The 25,243-nt window shown below is 38.1% G+C and overlaps 1 protein-coding gene across 2 annotated transcripts in view; it reads left to right on the top strand.

The window, feature by feature from the left end:
- Window positions 1–25,243, top strand: part of atrx (ATRX chromatin remodeler) — a 233,303-nt gene that overhangs the window by 81,970 nt on the left and 126,090 nt on the right. For both annotated transcript variants that reach the window (XM_048545006.2, XM_048545004.2), the window contains 3 exons: window positions 4,072–6,731; window positions 9,619–9,694; window positions 24,632–24,765. In XM_048545006.2, coding sequence (XP_048400963.2) covers window positions 4,072–6,731; window positions 9,619–9,694; window positions 24,632–24,765 — 2,870 coding nt within the window. The remainder of the gene's footprint in view (window positions 1–4,071; window positions 6,732–9,618; window positions 9,695–24,631; window positions 24,766–25,243) is intronic.

Below are 25,243 nucleotides of genomic sequence, written 5' to 3'. Positions count from 1 at the left end.
AGCAGAAAGAAAACTGACATCATTCTCAAGTGACCAGAAGCAACTGCCTGTCTAAAGATAGTGGCGCTATAGGATGTAAAATTAAGAACCAGAATAAAATAAGTTTTTTTTTTCTCACTTCCGTTGCCATCTCTTGTTCGTTGCATAATTCCTGGTGCAACTTTCTGGTGTTTCCACCACCTGCGCGTGCACGTCCGTGTGCGCAGACACACGTGCATACACAGGCGCACACACCATCACTCCCACCCCCACCCCCCACTTCCCTGGATGTGTAATTGCTGTTTTAACATTTAAGCTGATTCGTCTTGAGTGCACCTGTTAAAATCTGTGATCTGCTTTAGTTTACATAGACAGTGACTAATAGACTACAGTAGAACTTGAATAATTTTTAAAATTAATTTAGTAAGTTAATTCACTAATTTAAGAGTTACATGAATGGTGAATTATAAGACCATAAGACATAGGAATGGAAGTAAGGCCATTTGGCCTGTCGAGTCCACCCCCCCCCCATTTAAATCATGGCTGTTGGGCATTTCAACTCCACTTCCCTGCATTCTCCTTGTAGCCCTTGACTCCTTGTGAGATCTAGAATTTATTGATCTCTGCTTTGAAGGCATCTAATGTCCGGGCCTCCACTGCACTCCATGGCAATGAATTCCACAAGCCCACCACTCTCTGGCTGAAGAAATGTCTCCTAATTTCCATTTTAAATTTACCCCCTCTAATTCTAAGGCTGTGCCCATGGGTCCTAGTCTCCCCGCCTAATGGAAACAACTTCCCAGCGTCCACCCTTTCTAAGCCATGTATTATCTTGTAAGTTTCTATTAGATCTCCCCTCAACCTTCTAAACTCTAATGAATACAATCACAGGATCCTCGGCCATTCATCACACGTTAACCCTGCCATTCCAGGGATCATCCGTGTGAATCTCTGCTGGACGTGCTCCAGGGCCAGTATGTCCTTCCTGAGGTGTGGGCCCCAAAATTGGATACAGTATTCCAAATGGGGCCTATGGAATTGACAGTTATTAAAAAATGCCTTGAAGTATATTTTATTTTCAACTATTTAACTAAGCTTACAATTAACACTTGGAAAAACTTTTTAAAGCACAACCAAATTACACACAAACATGCCAAAACTAGTGTAATTGACACCAGAATATGCATTTGTGTTCAAAATGAAAGCCCTAGCTGAAATGTTTAATACTGTGTGACAGTGCTATGCTTTTAAGAAGTTATTTTGACCTGGTTTTTGTTTGAAGAGAGGTTGTCAGGATGAGGTACCAGGTAGTCTGTAATAAAGTAAACAGCTTGGGAGGCCTTGAGTTTTATTTGGAAATGTTTGGAACAGTGGAAGCAGTCTGGATGGGTATGGCCAGCTTTCTGAGACCAGGATTTTTAGGTTTATTTTTAAGCATTTTCTGTTGAGGGCTTGAAGCAAAGCTATCATTTCCGTTCTCGGTTAAAGCTGGAGGCTGGGGTTTCTCTCTGCTGTTGGTTTACCTGAGAGACACATCTATTTTTTCTGAAGTGGGATAACAAGGTGTAGAGCTGAATGAACACAGCAGGAAAGCTGACGTTTTGGGTCTAGACCTGCCTTTAGAAATGGGAGAGGGGGTTGGGGGGGTGTGGTGGGGTAGGGGGAAAGAAGATGGATAAAGGAGAAGATAGGTGGAGAGGAGACGGACAGATCAAAGAGGCGGGGATGGAGCCAGTAAAGGTGAGCCTAGATGGGGAGTTAGGGAGGAGATAGGTCAGTCCAGGGAGGATAGATAGTTCAAGGGGGCGGGATGAGACTAGTAGGTAGGAGATGGAGGTGGGGCTTGAGGTGTGTGGAGGGGATAGGTGGGAAGAAGTACAGGTTAGGGAGGCAGGGACAAGCTGGGCTGGTTTTGGGATGCATTTGGGGGAGGGTAAATTTTGAAGTTTGCGAAGTCCACATTGATACCATTGGGCTGCAGGGTTCCCAAGCGAAATGAGGTGCTGTTCTGCAACATTCGGGTGGCAGCATTGTGGCACTGCAGGATGCCCAGGATGGACATGTCGTCCAAGGAGTAGGAGGGGGAGTTGAAATGGTTGGCGACTGGGAGGTGCAGACGTTTGTTGTGAACTGATTGTAAGTGTTCCACAAAGTGGCCCCCAAGCCTTTGCTTGGTTTCCCCAATGTAGACAAGGCCACATTGGAAACATCGGATACAGTATACCGCATAAACAGACGTTCACCTGCACATCTGCCAGATGTGGATGGTCGTCTTGGGGCCTGGGATGGGGGTGAGGGATGAAACTGTAGGGGCAGGTGTAGTGCTTCCTACAGTTGCAGGGCAAAGTGCCGGGGTGGTGGGGCTGGTGGGGAGTGGGGAGTGTGGAGTGTGGAGTGGACAAGGGAGTCATGGAGAGAGTGGCCTCTCTGGAAAGCAGATAAGAGTGGGGAGGAAAAAATGTCTTTGGTAGTGGGGTCACTTTGCAGATGGCGGAAGTGCCAGAGGATGATGCGTGAGATCTGGAGGTTGGTGGGGTAGTTTGTGAGGATGAGAGAGATTCTGTTTTGGTTGCTGTTGCAGGGAGAGAGTGTAAGGGATCAATTGCGGGAAATGCGGGAGACATGGTAGAGGGCGTTTTCAACCGTTGTGGAGGGGAAGTTGTGGTTCTTGAAAAACGAGGATGTCTGGGAGTGGAATGCCTCATCTCAGGAGCAGATGTGACGGAGGTGAAGGAATTGGGAATAGGGGATGGCATTTTTGCAGGAGGGTGGGTGTATTCAAGTTAGCTGTGGGAGTCGGTAGACTCGAAATGGATATCGGTTCCCAGGTGGTTGCCAGAGATGGGGGAAAAAAGAGGTTCAGGAAAGAGAGAGAGGTACTGGAGATTGTCCAGGTGAATTTAAGGTTGGGGTGGAAGGTGTTAGTGAAGTGGATGAACTGTTCAAGCTCCTCGTGGAAGCACAAGGCGATGCCGATACAGTCATTGATGTAACGGAGGAAGAGGTGGGGGATAGGGCCAGTGTAGCTTCGAAAGAGAGATTGTTCCATGTATCCTACAAGGAGACAGGCATAGCTTGGGCCTATGTTGGTACCCGTGGCCACCCCCTTTGTAGGAAGTGGGAGGAATTGAAGGAGAAGTTGTTACGGGTGAGAATGAGTTCAGTTAAGCGGATGATGGTGTCATTGGAGGGGGACTAGTCGGGCCTGCAGGACAGGAAGAAGCTAAGGACCTTTAGGCCGTCTGCATGGGGAATGCAAATGTACAGGGACTGGACATCCATGGTAAAGATGAGGTTTTGGGGACCAGGGAATCGGAAGTTTTGGAGGAGGTGAAGGGTGGTGTCATAGATGTAGATGGTGAGTTCCTAGACCAAGGGGGAGAAGATGGAGTCAAAATAATTGGAGGTAAGTTTTTGGTAGGGCAGGAGCAGGCGGAGACGATGGGTCGACCAGGGCAGTCAAGTTTGTACCATGGAGTGTATTAATGGGATGTTATTATATTGGAACAGTTAATTGGTAGTAGTTACTGTATCTATTAGGTTTCCCATAGAGTTGTTATTCTAAGTTCTCTTTCTTGTGTTACAATTTATTTTAACAATATCGTTAAAGTATATTTTGCTTCATGTGAGTAGGTTGACCAATTGAATTGCATCTGGAACAAAAAGTGTTACATCTGCCTTAAGAAAAAGTTGAGTTTAGGCTGTCGTCTTATACTTTTAGGGATTCTAGTCTGGTCCATAACAACTGCCTGAGTGGCTGAATTAACTCAAAAGGTGTAGAATTGTTTGGCCAACCGGAACCTGAGTTCTGAGGCAAATGTATCTTGACACCCTGCCCTTGGAGCCAGCAGCTTCAGCTAGGACACAGAAATGTTTCTAATGGGAAATAATTTACCACATCTAAATGAATTCAAGAAAAGAAAAAATCAATAGGTGCTGTGTCCTGAAGCTTCATGCAGATGATGTGAATGTGATCCATCCACACTGCCTCACCTGTTCCATTTGATAGCTTTGGTCCTACTTCGCAGTTGTGATTATTACTTCCTGATGTGTAGACTGTCTTTTTATTCTGCTTTTCCTTCTGTATTACAGGTGGTGTGCTGAAGGTGGAAATCTGATTTGTTGTGATTTTTGTCACAATGCATTTTGCAAAAGCTGCATCTTGCGAAACCTGGGTAGGAAGGAACTATCCAATATTATGGATGAAAACAAAAAGTGGTACTGCTATGTATGTAACCCAGAGCCTTTACTGGATTTGGTGACAGCGTGTGACAGTGTATTTGAGTGTCTCGATCAGCTGTGGCAACAAAACAGAAAGAGGAGAGACTTTGATAAATTTAAATTGGACAGTGATAAATGCAAATCTCCTGGTCCTCATGATAGTGACAAGTCTATGGATCATGACTACAAAAATGCTCAGAGAGTTTCTAGTAAAGATTGTAATGGACAAGAAAAAGACGAAGATACATTAACAGCCCTTTCTCCAGGTTCTGGAAGTATTTTATATTCTTATAAGGCACTGAAAGTGCCAAAAGAAATTCTGAAGAAGGCTCGCAAGCTAATAGATACGACAGCCAATTTGAATATTAGTTTTGTTAATTTTTTAAAACAGAAGGACTTGAATGAATCTGAGTCTAACGTAAGCATGAGACAGTTGAAAGCTTTTAAATCTGTGCTTGGAGATCTAAAAAAAGTTCATCTGGCATTGGAAGAAGTTGTAGATAGAGAGATTCAGGATTTGGAAAGAAATAAGAAACATGCTGGATCATTACAGGATTGTGTTAAGAAATTTGAGGTGTTGGATTCTACTAACAATAAAAACTATTTATTACCTGATCGGACAATTGCAGAAAACTCTGTTTCACCCGAAGATGAATCTGATCAGATGGAAGTGTCAGTAGTGTCAAGTGAACCAGGCAAGATTACTGAAGAACAACAAATGTCAGTAGAACAAATCAGTCCACTAGTACTGGATTCAAAAATGCCTAGGATTGAAACTGATTGTATATCAAATGAAGATCTGTTGGTTAAAAATGAAGTTGTTGCTAATACTGAAAACCCGGGTCTTGTACTGGAATCCGAGATGGCTGAAGCAACATTACTTAACAGTTTAGATGAAGCTTTAGATATGGGTTCTGTTACTTCATTGACTGAAGGTTTGTTTGGGGCAACTGTCGCACTGCTACCAGATCTGGATACAATGGATAATTCTGCTAGTAACAGCACACTGTTAGATACTACATCAACTAAAGCACCTGCTGAAAACCAGAATTCTGAAAAATCCTCAGAGCTGGACTCTGATTCCAGTGTTAAATCTTCAGCTAAGTGTAAATCTTTAAGTAAGCTGACCCTGGCTTCACTTAAGAGATCTAAAAAAGCTGCAAAAGATACAGGCAAGAGAAAACTGTTTAAGGATAGACAGGATACTGCAGCAATAGATGATGCTGAAGGTGTTGCTGAAATGGAGGATAATGGGAGGGACACTGAGACAGAGGATAATGAAGTTGCTGAGGCGGTGTCTAATGGGAGTGATGCTGCTGTGGTAATGGACAGTAGCAATGGCAACAAAGGGCATGTGGTGGAGAGTGATGCAGGCAGTGCTGGCGGCAATGATGGAAATGAAACTGGTGATGACACTGGGTACGGAGTTGATAGCCATGATGATGTAGAAGGTGGAGAAAGAATCAGTGCTGCAGAAGATTCCGTTAAAGGCAAAATAATCAAGAAAAAGAACCAAAAGGCCAATTTAAAAATTTCAAAAAAGAGGAAGAAGAAATCAGATGAAGTAATTGAAGATGATCTTGAAAATGATCCTGTAAATGATGCTTCAGTTCTATCAGAGGATGCTGATACCAGGCGATCACCTCGCATAAAAACTACACCTCTGAGGCGTCCTGGTGGGGCTGGAATTGTGAACTCCAGATCTGAAGATGATACTGATAGTACTGGTGGTAAAAAGCGTAGAAGATTGAAAAGGGAACCTAAAGGTAAAGACAAAGTTGATTCTTCGGTGAAAGTAAAGACTGGCCCATCAAAAACAGTCAGCAAAAGTCTCAAGTGTGGGATGCAGGAATCTGATCCTGATAAGTCAGATACACCACATCAAGCTAGTGTGCAAACTACCTCTGACTCAGATGAAATTCCTGAGGTATTGAAAAAGGCAGCAGTGAAATGTGAGAGCTCATCAGATGTGGATAACAAAGATAGTGATTCATCCCAAAGAATTATTAAAAGGACGAATCTGTTTGGTTTGAGAAAACGAATGCCACAGTCTAGTAGCCTTAAACGTAAAAGGAAGTGCTCGTCTTCGAGTTCAGATTTTGGTGGAAAAGAGAGAAAAAGAACCAGTAAAAGGATTAGTGTTGCTAACAAAAAAAGACAGCATCGTTCAGACTCTTCGAACTATGATTCTGACCTAGAAAAAGAGATAAAGAACTTGAGTAAAATCAGTGCTGCTAAAAAATCATCTTCAAAGAAAACAAAAAGACAGATAACGAAGGAAGATGGGGATGATTCATCCAAAGATGAGAGAGTTTCCACAAATTCTGCTCCAGAAAAAGCGAGATTAAAACGAAAGAAACGAGCTGTGGGGAGAAAGCAAAGCTCCTCCTCATCGTCAGATGAAGATGAAGAAACTGAACAAGGGGACAAGCAGGACATCCCTGGAGAAGGTAGCAGTGATGAACAAAAGATACAGCCTATCATGGAAAATGTTGTTCTTGCTGCGGGATCAGGATTTTGCCAGTCATCAGGTAGGTGTGCTTCTTTTTATGATATTTTTGCATTTCTTCTGTAATTTTTCAAAGCATTGCCTATTTTCATAGCATCGTAGAAACCTTAGTGTGGAAGCAGGCTAGTCAGACCATCAAGTGACACTGACTGTCCAAAGACCATCCCACCCAGACCCACTCCACTACCCTATCCCTGTAACTCTACGTTTCCCATTGCTAATCCACCGAGCCGTCATGCCCATGGACACGAGGGATAATGTAGCATGGCTGATCCACCTGACCTGCCATTTTTGGACTATGGGAGGAAACTAGAGCAGACATGAGGAGAATGTGCAAACTCCATACAGATGTTGCCGGAGGGTGCTGCCTGGCACTGAGGCAGCAGTGTTAACCATTGAACCATTGTGCTACCCATTTTGATGAAGACTTTTTTTTCAACTAATCTTCTCCCTAAGCAGATCATGTTGTTTCTGAAGTGCTATTGATGTACCTTTGCTAGCATAACCCAATCTGAACAGTTGACCTCTATTGCATTATGGGTCTGACCTTAATGTTTTGGATGCTGTTATAATTACTGTCAGTTGATGAGGGAAATATGATGCCACACCAGAGATTTATTAATGCATTTATTGGCTCACGGCAGAAACTATTATCAAGTCATAAGGATGTACAGCACAGAAACAGACCTTTCAGTCCAACTCATCCATGCTGACCATATGTCCTGAATCTTTCAGCCCAACTTGTTCATGCCAACCAGATAACCTAAATTAATCTAGTCCCATTTGGCGTATATACCTCTAAACCCTTCCTATTAGTGTATCTGTCCAGATGCCTTTTAAATAATTGTACCAGCTTCCACCACTTCCTCTGGCAGCTCATTCCATATATGCGCAATGCTCTTCATGGAAAAAATTGCCTCTTCAGTCCCTTTTAAATCCTTCTCCTCTCACCTTAAACGTATGCCCTCTAGTTTTGGACTCCCCCCATCCCAGGGAAACTAGTGATGATTTGTAGTACATATAAGTGAAAATAATGCCTTTTGAAAGTCCTGTTGGCCAACTTCTTAAAAGATTGCCTTTGATAAATGTTTAATCCCTGGTTGTTGATTGCTGTCACTTGAAACCAGTATTATATTATGGATGAACAAAACTGCTAAACTTTGGAATATTCTGGAATTATGATTTATAGCAAAATCTCAGAATTTTCCACAGAGAGCTGTAAGGGAGAGTCGTTATGTATATTTTAAGGCTGAGATAGGTAGATTCTTGGATCAGTTGGGAAATCGAAGGTTACAGGGAAAGCACAGGAAAGCGGACACAAGGACTGTCAGATCAGCCATGATCCTGTTTGAATGGCTAGAGAGACAGCACAGCCTGCTCCTGTTCCTGTTTCTTACAGAATGGATCCTAGATATGTACCTAGATCATCATTATTATTCATAATTTTAAAAAAAGCAGCAGTGGTCTCAACATAGATCCCGTGATGGACGCATCTAGACTGTCTAGTCTCCAAACATGACCAGCGATACTTACAACTTTTTCTTGCATGTGTCTTTCTGGCTAGTTTTCAGTCCAGTTCAAGACAATTACCACTAACATTACTGGCTTCTATCTTACAAAGCAGCCTTTCATACAGTATCTGGTCAAAACCCTTTTAAAAGCTTCTGTAATTCCATGTTATTCCAAAGTAGTGCCCATTGCAAAACATAATTGGTTATCTAAGGTATAGTTTTTCTGGGTGTGTCTTTTCAAAGAAAATTTCAATTTTATTAATCACCCAGTAGCATTAGCCAACAAACTTGATGAACTCTTTTCATTAATTATTGGATTTAAATCCCTTTGTGTGGAGCTACCCAAATGATAAGTGTTGTTCCAGTGTCACTTTCTGCATAGTTTATACCACAACATCAATATAATCTCTCAATGGGATGTTAACACTGTGTTATTACACAAACAAATGTTCTGTTCATCATACAATTTTATCTAATATAAAAGTTTAACAGCGTTTTTTTGATTTGGATGTTGAAATGGGGCAAGTTTCTGATTTTAGTGGTTAACTAATTAATAAAAATTTATTTCATTTACCTATTGCTGAAGAAAAGAACTGCGCCATTGAAACTTTTTGTCTTGAACCATTGAAGCAAAACTACAAGATGACCAAGTTTCAAAGAAAACAGCAATGTATTCTGTATGAGAAAGAGGGTGCAGATTGGCTGGCAAGTGGACCTTGGTGGGAATGTTGCCATTTGCCAAAATGCTGAAAGCTGCAATTTTTTCATTAATCTTGGAACTAACCATGAACTTCCATTAAAAGTTTGAGTTGAAAGGTTTTGTGGGTACCCAACGAGGTTTTGTTTTGAATTTGCATAGGCGGAACAAACTCCACGCTTTGTCCAACAATGTTGTTGGATCTTCTTTGTACGTGGAACATGCTTCGTGGTGCACTTGAGTGGGTTACTTCACAACATGCTGAAGGGTGACAGAATAGCTTGGATTAATGATTAATTTTTTATTCTGACATTTGGGTTAATTTTAAGATTAGACGGTAATTTTCAACCTATCTTGACTTACCAACAAATACCAAATTCTGCAGATGCTCGAATCTCAACTTCGAAACCTAGCTTGCCAATTAGGAGACCATCATTGTGGAGGGGTGAGCAAAACACAGTATTTCAGATGAATATTCTTGTACCACAACTGGAATAAAACTTAGATACAGAGGCTTAAAAAAGATGCTGTTAGAGGTAGAAATGTGAAAATTACAAAAGCTCTATTATGGTGGAGTAAAATTCCAAAAAAATGTTGCTAGATTGTTGCTGTGTTATGTAGGTCACTTTGTTTTTTAGTTCATGAATATTCTATAAATATTATGGGAAATCTCAAATGAAACATGGTCTTTATCATTACAGGTGATGAAGCAGAGGGAAATTCTAAAAATGTTCCCCCATGTGCCAGTGATGACTATGATGATGACCCTGAGAATAGGTAATAAATTCTACAGTGCGGACTTTACACAGACTTCTTTATCAGAAAAGCATTTTGTGTAGTCACAAGCTTCATTAAATGGTTAAATTTGGTGCTAACGTTTGCTGCTATATCAAGATATATAACTAGTCTTTATGTGTTTGTAAAAGATTTTTAACTGGTTTGAAACATTTTCATTTTTTCAATTTATGCAGTAAATACAATTTTGTGAAATTACCTGGTCCTCAGCATTTTTTCTTGAAACTATAAATGATTCAAAATGTTATGTAGATTTTGAATCTACCAAATTAAAGATGTCAAATGTCTAGTTGTTATTTCATGTTTATTCATAATGTCATTGCGTCCTCTGGATGTGCGTGATTCAATATATAAGTAGACCACAACAAGACAATTTTGTGTTTAGTTTGTAAGTGGTGTTTTTCAACTTATGATTGGAAGTTCTTAAAATACAGAAGCTAATTGTCTGTAGAATAGTCCATATTCGCTAACTACTGGAAAAGAGATTCTTGATCAGGTTCCCCTGTGGGGAAACTGTTTTGTGTGGAGTATTGTTGAGGATGAGACATATTTGGACATTAATGTCTAGTCTGGTGACCTTGATTTTAAAATTAAACATTGAGCATACGTTTAAAATGTTGGATTATTATTACAACTTCTCATTGCAACTTAAAGTTTTTAAAGGGACGAGATGAAATAGGTGCAGAAATGATATTTTCTGACTGGGCGAGCATGTAAAACAATTGGATACAGTCTCAGAATAAGGAGTAAGCCACTTCGGACTGAAATGAGGAATTTCTTCACTCAAAGGGTTGTGAAGTTTTGAGTTCTCTGCAAGGAGGACTGTGAAAGATCAGTCATGTTCAAGACATATGATACATTTTTGGAGACTAATGGCATCGACTGAGATGGGGATAGTTAAGGAAACGCCATTGAAATAGTTGGTTTCCCATGACCTCGAATGGCATGTTGGGTTGGGGCTGAATGAATTGTTCCTGCTCCTATGTTCTGAAATTGCCTTGATGGAAAGTCATGACGTAACATGGTGGCCGATTTGAAGTTCTTTTGGGGAAATGCATGGATCTCATTGTAATTCTTTAAAACAACATCTCCAAAATCCAAAATATATATTGTCCTATGACCATAGTTTTAGGAAAATATATGGAATAAGAAACCCACAAATAAAAGTGCATGGTAGGGGGTATCTTGTTATACTAGGTAAAATTACTTCAAAATGAAGGGTTGAGTCTCTTTGTATTTCCTGATTTTTGGTTTTGAGTGAATTTGTACCCCGGTATATTCTCATAGACATCTTGTCCAAATTTTTGGGTAGAATTGAACACTTCTAATTAAAGGGATGTGGGGCATAAATCATTTGCATTTTTGCTGCTTATATGTTAGCCAGAGGAAGGCAAAGCATTTTAGTTTTCAGGCTTGTCTTGTTATTGATTTTGAAGTTGCGACACAGAATTACTAAACTGCGGAAAATCAGAGAATCCGATTTCTTATGAATGGCCAGCATACCATCATGCATTGTTGTATCCTTTTGCCTCTACTCTTATCCTGTTTGCCTAATAGCTGAGAGTAAATTTGAGTTATGGTCATTGACCTTTGAAACAAAATGTACAATAGTAGCTAAGTGTCTGTTTTCATACTCTTTTCCACCTACATGTTAAGACTAAGTTGGGAGGGTAAATAAATCGCTCCTTTGTTTTTCCACTCCTGAAGTTGCTTGGAACGGTGTTTGAATTTGTGAAAAGTTGAGATTTCTCAATTTATTATGTAATTGTCCATGTGTAAAACTGTATGAAGAAATAAGACCAACTGATCTCTTAAGTTGACAAAAAATGTATGTGGATGCTTTTTTGTTGTAAGTTTGATCAAGGTTCAATCATGTTACAGTTGACAGTTGGCAACTGTGGCATAAATCCATGTTAACGAAGGGCATTTGGTTTCCCATTGTCAAAACTTTCAAGAGTCTATTCAAATGGATAGTTAAGTTTTCAGCATATTTTTCATCGTGGGTTTCAGTAAGTCTCCTTCGTATTTGGCTGTTTCTACACACGTGGTGGCTGTTGTTTATTGTCCATGGGTATTTTCCAGATAGTTCAAACAGTGGCAGATTTGAAATTCCATAGGAGATCAAGCCAGAGATGATTATTTTAATCTTGTTGAGAGGCTTTATCGAAAATTATCATCTCTTTTATAGATGACATGACCTGGAGCTATTTTAAAACAATGTATGGCTCATTTAAGGTTTTTCTTTAAGTGTGGTCCCTGATGTTAAATGTTCATAGCATTCAAAATTCCAGGTTCAGGTATTACAATCTTATGACGTCTTTAATATCTATCAGTCCACTTAGGTCTTATTTGTAGGATGTTTGACTTGAATATTGAAGAGCCATATTTGTGGAGCTTTTTGCATTGCATCCATCAAGACAAAAGGCCAGACTATCACAACATATACTGCAGGTGACAAGGGTGCTCGTTTAGTTGGTTATTGGATTCTGACTAAGGTATTTCCTGGGAAAAGTAACAGGAGTTATAAGCTCACCAACACCTCCTGGGTTTCCTAATAACTGCACTAAATGTCAACTTAAATAATCAGTAAGCCAGCTGTTCCTATTTCTTCTTCCATGACAAATTTTGGCCAATTAGAATCTCTGCCATCCAATCAGTAGTCTTTACCTGTAGTATAAGTTGTGATCATTTGAATTTGGCATTCTTGGGTTTGTCTCGAGTGCAAGCCAAGAAGCTTTGGCAACGTGATCTTCTTTCTGTAATGTACACAGTTCAGTACTTTTTTTCTGTGGGGGTTGAGGTAAGACAGAATATATAAATATGGAGACAGGAATTTATTGTAACAGCTATGATTAGCATTAAGGGATTTGTTGTGGCAAACAGTTTTGTCACTGTTGTCCCAGTTGCAGAAGGAATGATGAGCTAACAGGTTGGAGTGTCAGCTCCCACCATGGCACATTGTGAAATTGAACTTTTACAAACCTAGTTTTGCTCACGAATAAGATTAGAATTATATTGAAGATGAATTCTCACCACTACCCATAACGTTGTATGCAACATTGGTGGAACAGCTGCCACGATCACTTTTTTTTAGTGGTAACCTACAGGCCCTGCTGCTTCGTTAGTGTGGTAGAGGATAACCACTTGGTGGCCTAAAGAGAAGGCTCACTGTCTTAACAAAGATGTAGTTTATTGCGTGGCAGCCATTATGTACAAGTTACACTGATGTGATAGATATTGTTTTAGAGACTGAGGAAGACTCAGATGGTGGATCTTAAATCTTACTGTCCCACAGGAATCCAAAATCCAAAGCTGTTCTCCAAGTCAGTACAATAATAGCATATTGGGTGATGTTTAAAGTTTTCTTTGACATTATTTCTTTTAAACATTTACAGCTTTTATACAATATTGCCGGGATTGCTTGGATCTATTGCAATCATGCCCACCCATTACTACATTGAATACTTCTAAACGCATGCTAAAAACATCATTACCTAAATTCGATAAAACCAACAAGAAAAGTAAAATCCGATTTGTTTATTTACTTTTAGCTATATAAAAGCTATTAGAAATAAAAACCTGTGCTCTTGGCCTGATTTATTCAGAGACCAATACAGTGTTTCTGTTGGGAAAGGTAGGCCTCATATGTAGATTGAGAAACAGTTACTTACCGTTGGTGCAACCACTTGCTTTAGAATAATAATCACATAGTTTGACAAAGTCTATTGCAGGAACAGATTAAATACTACATGTTTGTTATTAGAAATTGTAGTATTAAAAGAGCACTTTGGGTTATTAGTTTTAATCTAATTTTCTTTTTGTAGATGTACATTTAAACTGTTGTCAGGCAAATAAATGGTTTTACTCAGATTTTGGTGCACTAGAAAGAGCTGAAAGGAGATATTTTTAGATTTGAGAGGCAAGCCACAGCAGTTTTGAGACCAAATGGACTGATCAACATTTTTTAATAAAGATTAACATTCCCTCAACAAGCACTAATGATCTAATTTAGAGTCGTGTACAGCTGTGCACGACCTATCTTCCATAAAATTTGAATGAATTAATTACTGAATTTTTCAAACTATCTTCTGTGACTTTAGAACATTTAACGTATTAATATTTGAATATTTTACACTTTGAACTGTTTCAGTGTATGTTAGCACACCATTGTTGCAAGATCAATATTGAGATCATGGAAATATGATATTAAATTTTTACCTTTTTTGTTGAGTCAATTTTAATATGCAGTTTTTTTAAATTCTCAATAGTTGTGGGGGATAAAAGCGATGGTGGTTTTTTTTTTCCTGTTTTTGCCTACTGTGTTCAAGCTCAGTCATTGTGTTATGCAGGGTGCAATGAATCTGCTGGAAGCTTGTTTGGTTAGTAGAGAGGGGAACTATCAGATACGTGAAGGCAGTAACTTTAATGCATTTCTATGGGATCGTGAATCCTGCTGTGTGTGGTTGAAGAAATCCATGTTTTAGAATATCACTCAAGATTTTCCAGTGCTCAGTATCAAGACACTTGTACACAAATGTATCAACTGGAGTTTTGAGATAGCTAAGTGAGTCCATACAGATGCACTGTCAAAAATAAACCAAATGGAAGAACTGCGGTAAAAATGTGAAAAATATCTGCTTTTCCGTTTAATCATGCCTTACAATGGCCTAACCATGTGTAGTTAAAGACATTGAAAACCTTTTGAGAGTGAGCTCTGGGAAGACTCTCTTTCTGATTGGCATGCTGTTTTTGGATGAGTCCATCATATTACCAGTCCATTCCACTGTGTTCGTGATACAGTGCAAAGCTAGAGAATCTCTGGCATTTGTGACTTCAGTTATGGTAATTTGCAAGTGAGTGTGTAGTTATTTATTCGTCTGTTACGGCATTAGGGTAATAATTTTTCTTTTCCGTTGAATCATTTTGTACATTTTCCTGATCCATGCCCCTCATACTGGCAGTCATCAGCTTGTTTTGTTATTCGCCATTGTGTGGCTGGTGTTTTGAGATTCACAAAGCAATGTGACAACGTTTGACTTTTCAAATCCAAGGAACAGCGGCTTTTTGATAACATCCACGTTAGCACAGACATAGAAGCTTGGCACTGCTAATATCTTCACTTTTTCCAATATTATACATTTTCCCTTTAAATATGAACTTTGATAAATTGGTAAAGCATCTGGTTTCATTGGTATTAAAGATGTCTTGGTGCATACATTTTTTTTCAATGTGGACAAAACCGGTTTACAGATATTGCTGCATGCATGCCCCTGATTTTGCACTCTGGAGCAGTCATACAATAGTGTAATGGTTTACCTAATCTGGAGTTACTACTCTAGAACTGTGCCATCTTATGGGTGTTCTTCTATTGGATTTCTTTCTGCCAGCAGGAACGTCCACAGCTGGAATTTGGATTATTTGAATTTGACTCATTGTGATATCACAACGTAAATTCCAGCTTCTGTTTACACCTTCAACGGTATATACAATAAATTAAAATATCTTCCAAAACATGCACAACTGAATTATCATTAATGTTTCTACATGAACTTGGCAGATAGGTGGAGTAGATCTTTTGCTAAGTTGAATTTGGAAATTAAAGCAGAAGTTATTTCCTTCTCCACTTGTGTAAAATTTAATTTGATGTGTCACAGACTGTCTGTCTGCAGTTTTTAAGATCAGGAATATCTGTTATAGGAATGTTAGTTTTCTCTGGATAAACTTGAACAAGATACTGAAAAAGGATGAGTTGTAGGCCATGCAGCCTATTGTGCTTGCTCCACCCACAAATTCAAGTCTGCACATCTAAATACCGCATAAAACCATCTGACTCCTTGCTTAACAAGAATCTATCTACCTCTGCCTTAAATTATTCAAGGACTTTGTTTCCACCATTTTTTTCAAGTAGAGTTAGAAAGATTCAGAACCTTTTTGTGTCAGAAGCTTTTACCTGATCTGTTTTAAATGGTAACCCTGATTTTTAAACAAGTGACCCCTAGTTCTGGACTCTACCATGCGAGAGAAAATCTCTGCATCTATCCTGTCAACCTCTCTGGATTTTTTTTTGTTTCAATCTAGTGACCTTAATGTTAAACTACAAAGGATGTGGGACTGTCCAACCTAAGCTAACCTAACCTAACCACTCCAGTTGGAATTATTTAACTTTTTTTGAAAATAACAGCGCAATTTTGAATAAGAGAACTTTTTCTTCCAAAACCAGTGTTAAATTCTCACTTTAACATCTGTGAAAACAAAGGGTGCTTTTAACAGATGCAGTTTGCAGCTGACCTTGCAGGTCCTTAGATTTTTGGAGCCCTTGAATAAATGACAAAATTTATTTTGCCTGCGTCCCAGTTAGAATACAAGGTTATGCCTTAAATTTTGGCAAAATGACTCCTCCTTTGCCATTTGAAGTGATAGTTGATTTGGTACCAGTGTAGCTTTGAAATGTTCAGAATAGATGTATTTGGCAGTTTTACTGTACTTGCAGGTTTTTGTCATAATTCAAGCTTTGTACAGTGGACTGTTGCATTTCTTGCAGGCTGTAAAAGTGAAACATTGGTTTGTTTCAAAAGAGAATTTCTGTTTTGAGGTCTTGCATGTCTCCTTTTTCAGGTTTCCGTTCTGCCATTAATCCATATTTTTGAGGCCCCACCATGTGACATGTTCATTATTGGTGCTGTTTTTTTAAAATTGAGAGTGCAGCCTCAGGTTTCAAAGAAAGTTGTGATTTTCTGATGTTGCTGGTAGTAAAAGGATGCACTGTATTGGTATGCATTTGGACTTCATGGTTGGGAACATTTTTACGGCTCCATGTGTAACATTGTTAACAGGGCCCCTGCAATTGAATGTTTATCCACAGTGCTCCAAAGCCATTAGCTTGAGATTTTTGTGAAACACGTATTAAATGAATTCTCTGAGACCAAAACTAATGTCTGGTGAAAAATACCTCCCTTTTATGGCTGGAAGGGTAATCTACAATGATGACCAATTTTATGACTTTGGCTCCTTATGTTAGCAGATAGGGCAACATTCATCATCATCTACTTTCTCGTCAGCAATGCAAGTATATTATGTTTAGATTACAAACCATGTGGATTAACCGAATGCATTAATTGATGGTTTCAGGGTGAGCACAGTCAATTGCCTTATTGATCATTGTGAATGTGTTTCAGGTAATTTGTTAACTTGGAGACCTTTCAGGACAATATTTCAATCTGTGCTGTTCAGGAGCTCTCTTGAAGGAAGGCTTCTCTGCATTTACTACAGCTTTTGTTGGAATAAGTTGGCAAAGCCTTAGACTGTACTGACGTGCATATGCAACAGAGCTAGAGCACTACATCCATATACAAATCTATTTGGATGTCAATGCATATATGCTTCCCAGCAAGAGTAATTTATTAGTAAATGGAAGTGAAAACTCTGATTTTGTTTTTTGGCATCTTCCACTCCTTTTTAAACCCAAAGGTATTGCAATCAGTTGTAGTATCCCTACTTTATTAAAGTAAATTTGCAGTAAGATGAGGGGGAAGGGTGCAAGTAAATAGTTTGTCTCTGTTTCCAGTTCAGGATGATTTATTCTGATTTTGAAATGATGCTGAAATTTTAATTCCTTTTATTAAGCCCTGTATTCATAGGACAAGCACCTCATCCCAGGGACCAACTCCAGAAACCTTTGCTCTGCTACCCTCAATGCGCGTGTATCTTTTCATAACTGTGGAGACTAAATCTTGCCTGAAGTATTCCAGTTGTCTTATGCATCACGAAAGAGTTATAATAAGCTGTAACAAGACTTTATTTTTCTACTCCAATCCCTTGCAGGTACTTGTACTGCCTTATTTGTTTGCTAACCTATGTGCTAACTTTACCATTCCTTCTTATACCCACAACAAACTTCTTCAAACATCAGGCCATTAAATTCCACTTCAGTGATTCTTCCAAGGATTCTGACAGAAGCGAGGGAATGTAACAGAGGCTCTGACTCTATCTCTGGAAAGCATTCCTTGTAGTAAACTGAAGGAGAGTCAGTTAAATCATGTTTATAATCTTCAGTTGAGAAAATGCTAGAGCCCGTGTTATGGAATGAAATGACTGAGGACTTGGAGAGTGGCGAATAATTAAGATCACTGAATTTAACATGTCACTTGTCATAGCTGAGGGACCACAGTTATAAAATTTAAGAAATTGAGTCTCTCATTTGAATGGAAAAAAAATTAAATAGCTGGCATTCATGTTGATCAGGATTTAAAAGTGAATGGCATGTTTTGATAAGTTGTTCCTATTGGACAGGAGTGTGTCTGTCGAAGAGAATCACAACTGAAAGAATGTTAAGAACAGATATTTTTGCAGTGGTCGGTAAGCTGAATTCCCTGCAACAAGCTATTGCTGAAATAGAATTCTTAAATTGTTTTAAGAGCATTAGTTGTTGGTATATTAAAGGGCCTTGGAATGAGCAAGAAGTAAGAGGTGGCCTATTTAGAGAAAAATTCCAACATGGACTTGAGCTGAGTGACTTGCTGCTATACTGCAACGTTCCTTGATTCATTGGTATCATGAGCTGTGATCGCCAAAAGCTAATGATTGAAAATGGGTCAATTGGTTTTTGTAGATAACAATACATTACTTAAGTTGGCGCATCTATCTACCAAGCTGTCACAAGAACTTGGACAACTTCTAAAAGAGAAATGTTTCCAGATGATCCCTTTTTGTAATAAGGGCTGTAACCTGTTTTATGGTGAGTTTGAAATGTAGACAAGCAAACAAATTGCTCTGCACTTCCTATTTGAACTTTGTTCTGAAATCAGGAAATACAGCAAACGCAAGTAGTTATCAGCAGAAAAAAATTCTTCTTCGAGCAACTTTTTCTCATCCAGAATATGTTGGTATGTTAACTGTTTACGCTGTCCTTTCAGCATACAGTTCACCTTTTGCTGTTAATTTCAGAGGTGTATTTTTGATGTCTAAAAGTAATCCCAGAATTTTGTCTTAATGAAGATCATTGCAAGTTTCGGAATACAGTAGTAGCATTTAAATGCTGAACTTAGCTAGATAGTGAGACATTTTGGATTCATAATGCAGCACCACATTTTCTGAAAGTATATTTAAGTTAACTGTTGAAATTGAGCAGAATTCTTTCACCGTAACTGTGGCACCTTCTGTGGGGTGGCAAAACAGGCAGCAGTCACATGAAAAATCCAGTCACCACATCATGATACCTGTAAGATCCCATTAGAAGGTCACTTGCATGCTCATTTTAGGTCAGATACATTTCTGAAAATGTGTCACTTGCAATGCTTTTTAAAAAGATGGATATTAATTAGCTATTTGAAGCAAGCTAATTTTAAAATCAGCGTTATTTCAGTTGATCATTGTACCTTTTAGTGTAGAGCTCAAATACCTGGTTCTTTGACTTACCACATAGTAGAGGAATTATTTTGTTCCAACTTTTGCAGAGTTTATTCTGAGCTGTGATTTGGTTCCCCATTTTTATTTATTGAGAGAAATGGTTTTGTGCATAATCTTTTGCCTCGCCTTGAGCGGGCTACTTTATTGTGCTTGAGTATTCCTGACATTGTTTGAAATTGGATATGCTAATTTGTAAATTGATGTTTGTATTTGTTAGACAAAACATATAAAAACTTATGTTTTTTTAATAAGCAAATTATCATCTTGTGAAATTGTGGTTCCATTGTAACCATAGGGAGCTGTAGTACACTTTTTTTGATTTGGAATATTTGGAAGTTGTTTAATTTTTTTATTAATTCTGTGTGCAATTAAAAATCAGTCTTAAATTGTCATTACAAATATTTAATGGAATGCAAGTTTTCTGTGAGGTAGCTGTAAATTTGAATTGTATTTATAATATGATTGTCAAGTAATGCTGGTGAATTGATTTTTGTGATACTTAAAATTTTGTGTATGTTGTTTTTCTAAGACTTGAATTGCAATTTTTTTTTTGTTTCTAAATTATTGTTTGAGGATGGATGGGCAACGAATACAGAGCCTGACTTGAGTCATTACTTTCTGCAAACATGAGGTATCTGCGTAAAATGGATTCAGTTTCACCCTCTGTATTTGAGAATGCAGAACATTGGCACCCAATGCAATTGTTCTTTGCCCCTTGAGAATTTGTAGAAAGAAATGTTTTCTTCTACGTCTAAGTTAAAGTCTGTATATTTTGAAGTAATGTAGTTGAAAGGGGGGAGGGTGCAACAATTCCATCATCTTGCACATTCAGCTTTTGTGAAATGAACTTGATGAAAGGAAACTTTTAAAGGCAAGCATCAAAAAAAGAATTCATGCAGAATCAGAGGCCTTGAACACACACATGAAGCACAAAATAAACCTGCAACCAGCTGGTGGAAGATATTTGGCTCAACTGACTGAACAGTGACAGCTAACGTTTATTGCCCAGTGTATGCCTTGGATTGGGTTCTGAGCTGCTGATTAGTTGACTTGAAGTGAGAGTTCAGTCTTCAGTCTGGTGGCCAGCTCCGGATTCGGTGTGCTCCAAAAGACCAGAAGAACCTGCACATCACTCTATTAATACACTGTAAGTATATAGAAAGTGTAAGACAAAGGAAACTCAACTATTTATCGTCAGGTGAAAACTTGTACTAAACAGTCAGACCTATCTATGATTAAAGATATTGCATGCAATTGTTTCTTGGTTTGACTATTATTGGCGCAATGATCAGAATCAATTTCTGTATTTCTTTGCAATGGATAGTCTTTACAAATCCTTAAATGTTTAGATACTAAATTTTAATTTCTGTACCGAATTTTGCTGAAGTATCTAATAAATTCCTGTGTCACATTTAGTCACATTAACAATGAATAACAAAAATAGAAAACTTTGAAAATGCTCAGTTAGTAACATTCTTTGAAGGCAAGATGAGTTAACATTTCAGCACTCTGTTCTTGCTTGGAAGCTATCATGGGCCCAGGCCTGAAAGTTAACTGTTTATTTTACCTCTTGTCTGAACTGATCATCTTCAATATTGTTTCTGGCTGGCATTACAGGTTTCCACATTACTGTATTTTTTTTACTTGAAGAACATTTGAAGTGGTATCAAAGTTTTCAAAATGATTTAATTCTCATTATTGAATATATTCTGTCTGATGGCAATATGACAATATTTGAGATACTGGAATTGAAATATAGAACAAAAACTGGCATAATTCATAATTGCTTGTTTTTCAGTAAAGCAGAATAGTTGCCATGTGAAATTCTGTGTTTATTTGAACTTTAAAAACAAGCCTATGTCTAGGAAGAAAATTTGACTTTGCTGGACTGCATCTAATATTAATTGTGTGGTCCATTTGAATTAATTCGCAGTAATGCACAAATAAGAGAAATGTTTCTTCTTTCCCATAATCTAGATTACTGATTTGTTTGTTTGTTTGTGATCATTTGGGATGGTCATGGTTTCATTCAGATTTTGAACAATTTAAATAATTTGAGAGAAAATGTTCTTAGAATAGAACAAATGATAGTAAAAGCGCACAATTGGCTACCATAAGATTATTTGCAGTGGCCACAAAAATGGTAATTAAGGGTGAGCACAGAATGCATTTATGAGGGCATTGATGGAAAGTTGGCATTTTATTGCCCAGTTCCATTTGCTTTGAAGTTGGTGGTGAACTGCCTATAATTGAGTGGCATGCTACGTTCTTAAGAGGATTCTTAAGAGGATTCTTAAGAGGATTCTTAAGAGGATTCTTAAGAGGATTCTTAAGAGGATTGTGTTGCTCCGGGTCTGAAGCCATGCATCACCAGGCCAGGTAAGGATGGCAGATTTCCTTTTCCCAACGATATGGGTGACCCGTAAAACTTTTGATGGTTTCTTGACTTACATGAATTTAATTCCCGAACCATAGTGGCACTTAAGCTTCTGGTTCCAGATTATTAGTTTGGATTTCAGGATAACTATTCGAGCAGCATAATGACTAAATTATTGTAATCCTGAAGGTTGTTCAGTTCACTTGGCTGGAAGGCTATTTTGTGATGCTGGCAGCACTGGTTAAATTCCTGAACTGGATGAGGCCTTTATAAAGGATTCTTCTCAACCTCACCCTTTACCTGAGGAGTGGTGACACTATGGATAAACTCACCACCAGTCATCTCTAATGAGAGAGTGGCTTTCTGGTGCTCTCAGGCTATAGCAACTTTGTAACCTTAATCCTGAAATTGGTTGAACATAGTTTCTGGTTCTTTGAGAAGTATCCCTGTAATACCTAGAAAGGTAGTGTGAAATCTGTTTTAATGAAAGTGGGTGCAAGGAGACGTAATTTGTAAATAAAGCTTGATTTATAAGGAAATTGTGTGGTGTTTCTAGTTTGAATTGCTACCCTGTTTGTTTGCTACAGCTGGTAATGTTCAAAATAAAATGGTTTCTGAGAAAGTGGAACAAAGGCAGTTGTCTGCTCAAGGTCATGATTTTTGGCACACTTCCTTTGTACATGAAGAATCTGATTCTTGACTTTTCGTGGGTGAAGAGATTTGGATGTTAGTGTGTTAATGTGCACTTCAATCTGAAGTGTTATGTAGCCCTACAGAGTTTATTCATAGGAAAACTGAGTGGTTATGGTGTTTTTTTATATTAAAAAAAATGATGGCGTAGAGGGTAGAAGAGCAATATTTAGCGCAGTGGAGAAAACCTGTTGCCTTACAGGAAAAATACACAGCTTTTGGTCCCTTTCGAATTTCAAGAAGATGACTAGCGCTAACTACACAAGAAGTTTAGTCAGAGGCAAGGTGAGACCTTCTGATTAGGCTTGCAAGAGCCATGAAGGAGCTATTGGAGTGGAAAAGAAATTTCCACAGTATTTAAGGGAGATAAAGTGATTCATGCGTAGAAGAGTGTAGGGGAGGGTGTTGGAGATTTAAAACTTTTGTAGTGTGATTTGGAGAAATTTTCTGAAGATGGAGTGAAGGATAGAAGTAGAGGATAACATTGCACACGTATGAGTTAAAAATGTTGCTGTAGTGGAACATGTCGAAGATACAAGCTTGTTGGTTAATTATATCATTTTTGAGGGCGATCATGTAAACTGGTTTGGAAGTGATAGTCTCTGCTCTCGTCTGAGAAAATAATGATCATAAGTGCAAAGCAATTTCTCATTAATTTGCTATTACTTTTTTTAAACGTTACTGGGTTTTTTTGATACCTTGTTAATTGAACTACACTTCTAAATTCAGGTAGTACTTGAAAATTATTTACGGAGAAGCAGTTCTGATGATAAAGTTTCTCACCCCTTTCTGTTGACCCATAGCTAACTAAGCAAGCTCAGTTGAAAGAACCCTTGCCCTTGAGCCAAGGTTGAGTTCAGGTTTGCCTTAGACTTTAATGCGATTTAGGCCAGTACTTCAGTGCAGAGTTAAAGTTGGCTGCATTGTTCAGGATACTTTTATTCAATTGAGAAATGATATGAACACCCTGGTATCCAGCTGTATGTAAAGATCTTATGATATCTTACTTGCATGGTTTCCACACTTCTCTGGCTACATTTCTCCCTCGACCTGCAGCAGTAAAAATAATTATGTCCAGTCATCTGATTTTTTTGTGAGCTTACCTTGCTGCCACATTTTCCTATATGCAAGATTAATTGGTCATGAAATATTTTGCATCCTGAAGATCCGATGAGAATGTAAATGTGTCACTTATTGCCTTCTGTTTTACCTGCTCCTGGTTCTTCCTTCCCGTCACCAAATGACCTTGCCTTTGTTCAGTGGTTTGGCGTTCTAAATTAAATTTGTTTACTTCAGTATTTTTTGCACAAGAATTAGCAAAGGAATAAGGTTTAGAAAATCACGAGTGGTATAGATAAGGTAAATAGCAAAGACCTTTTACCTCAGATGGGGGAATTCAAAACTAGGGAGCATATTTTTAAGGTGAAAGGGGAGATTGAACAAGGACATACGGGGCAACTGTTTTATTACACAGTGGTTAGTGTGTGGAATGAACTGCCAGAGGAAGTGGTGGATGCAGGTACAGTTACAGTATTTAAACACATTTGGATAAGTAAATAATTAGGAAGGATTTGGAATGAGGTGGGACTAGTTTAGTTTGGGAACATGGTTGGTGTGGTGAGGTGTGGACTAGCTAGATTGAAGGGTCTGTTTTTCCCTGCTCCACAACTCTAGATTGCTGATGGTAGATGAATCTAATTCTTGGGTATATGATGCATTCATAGCTACTGTTCAAAAGAATGCACATTATAGTCAGTAGCAACATAGGCATTGAAAACAATAGCTTATTACTATCTGGAAAAATACCCATGAATGTGTTATGTAATGTGTTTGCTCTGTTTCGACCAGGAATAGTTCTGCATTTGTAGTACTTCACCAGTATTGACAGCCAAATATTTGGAACAACTTGAAATAAAACTTTATTATTCATACTCAAATGAAAATTTAAACAAGACAATACTTAATGGTTCTTGTGTATGTATTATCTGCTTTCTTATGAAAAAATAAACTGATTTCATAGCAAACACAATGATTGATTGGTATGTGTAAATTTGGAAATTTTTATAGACTAGAAAACTTACATGGGGCCTAGTGTGTGTATTGTCCTTTTATTCCTGCCAACTACTGTGCATAAATAACAAGAAAATTGATCACTGATGTATGCTAGGCAGAAAAGTAATAGGACTTCTTTTTTAAGGGATTTCTGTATGTTGTAAATACTGTGTGAATCTGTATTCTTTGACACAAATTGTTACCAATTCATTTTCCCAAATTTTCTGAAATTTGACTTTCTATTAAGTATGTTTTTAAAAAAAAACTTTACATTTCTTTTCCATGCATAGAAAATCTGCATAAATTTGAAGTATCTTTTCTATGGCACTAATTGTTTAAATGTAATGTTTTCAAGTATAAATAGTTTGTTTTCAACAGTTTTTCTCTTTTGCCAGAATCGCTAAGAAAATGCTGCTAGCTGAAATAAATGCAAATTTGTCATCTAATGATGATAAGTCTTCGGAAGAGGAATCTGAGGAAGAAAAGAAGAAATCCGACCCAAAAAGTGCAGCAGAAGAAGATGAAGATGGTAAGGAGAAGCAGGATTTCTTTAGTGCAAGAGGACAATCTATTTATCCCATTATCCAGAATAAATATCTTGCCTCTAATACTGCATAGATCAAAACTTTTTGACTCTTTAATGGGAAGGAATTGCAAATGCTTGCTAAATTCTGGTTATTTCTGAAAGGTCTACATTTATAGTGAAATAGGATTTTGAAATTTTGATTTTTGTTTTCCCCTTTCACCCTGGATTTCTTGCCCTCCCATCCACCACCTCTTGCAACTGTAAGCATGCAATTGGTTAATTCATTGGTAGGAGATCATAGCTTTTAAGGCTTTGGGATTTGTAAAATATGCATGTTAACTGAAGTGAAAAAGCAAAATAATTTGAGTTGAGAGCAAAGGTTAGCTGTGTTGTAAATTCAAGCTTGTCCTTTAAGATGTATAATATTCTTTGAGTCCCAGCTATCTTCATGGCCTTAGAATTGTTATAATACTTGGCAAGG

Source organism: Stegostoma tigrinum, chromosome 15 (assembly GCF_030684315.1).
Source record: "Stegostoma tigrinum isolate sSteTig4 chromosome 15, sSteTig4.hap1, whole genome shotgun sequence".
Lineage (NCBI taxonomy): Eukaryota > Metazoa > Chordata > Chondrichthyes > Orectolobiformes > Stegostomatidae > Stegostoma > Stegostoma tigrinum.
Note: the sequence above shows the minus strand (reverse complement) of the source record. Positions and strands in the feature narration are given on the sequence as shown.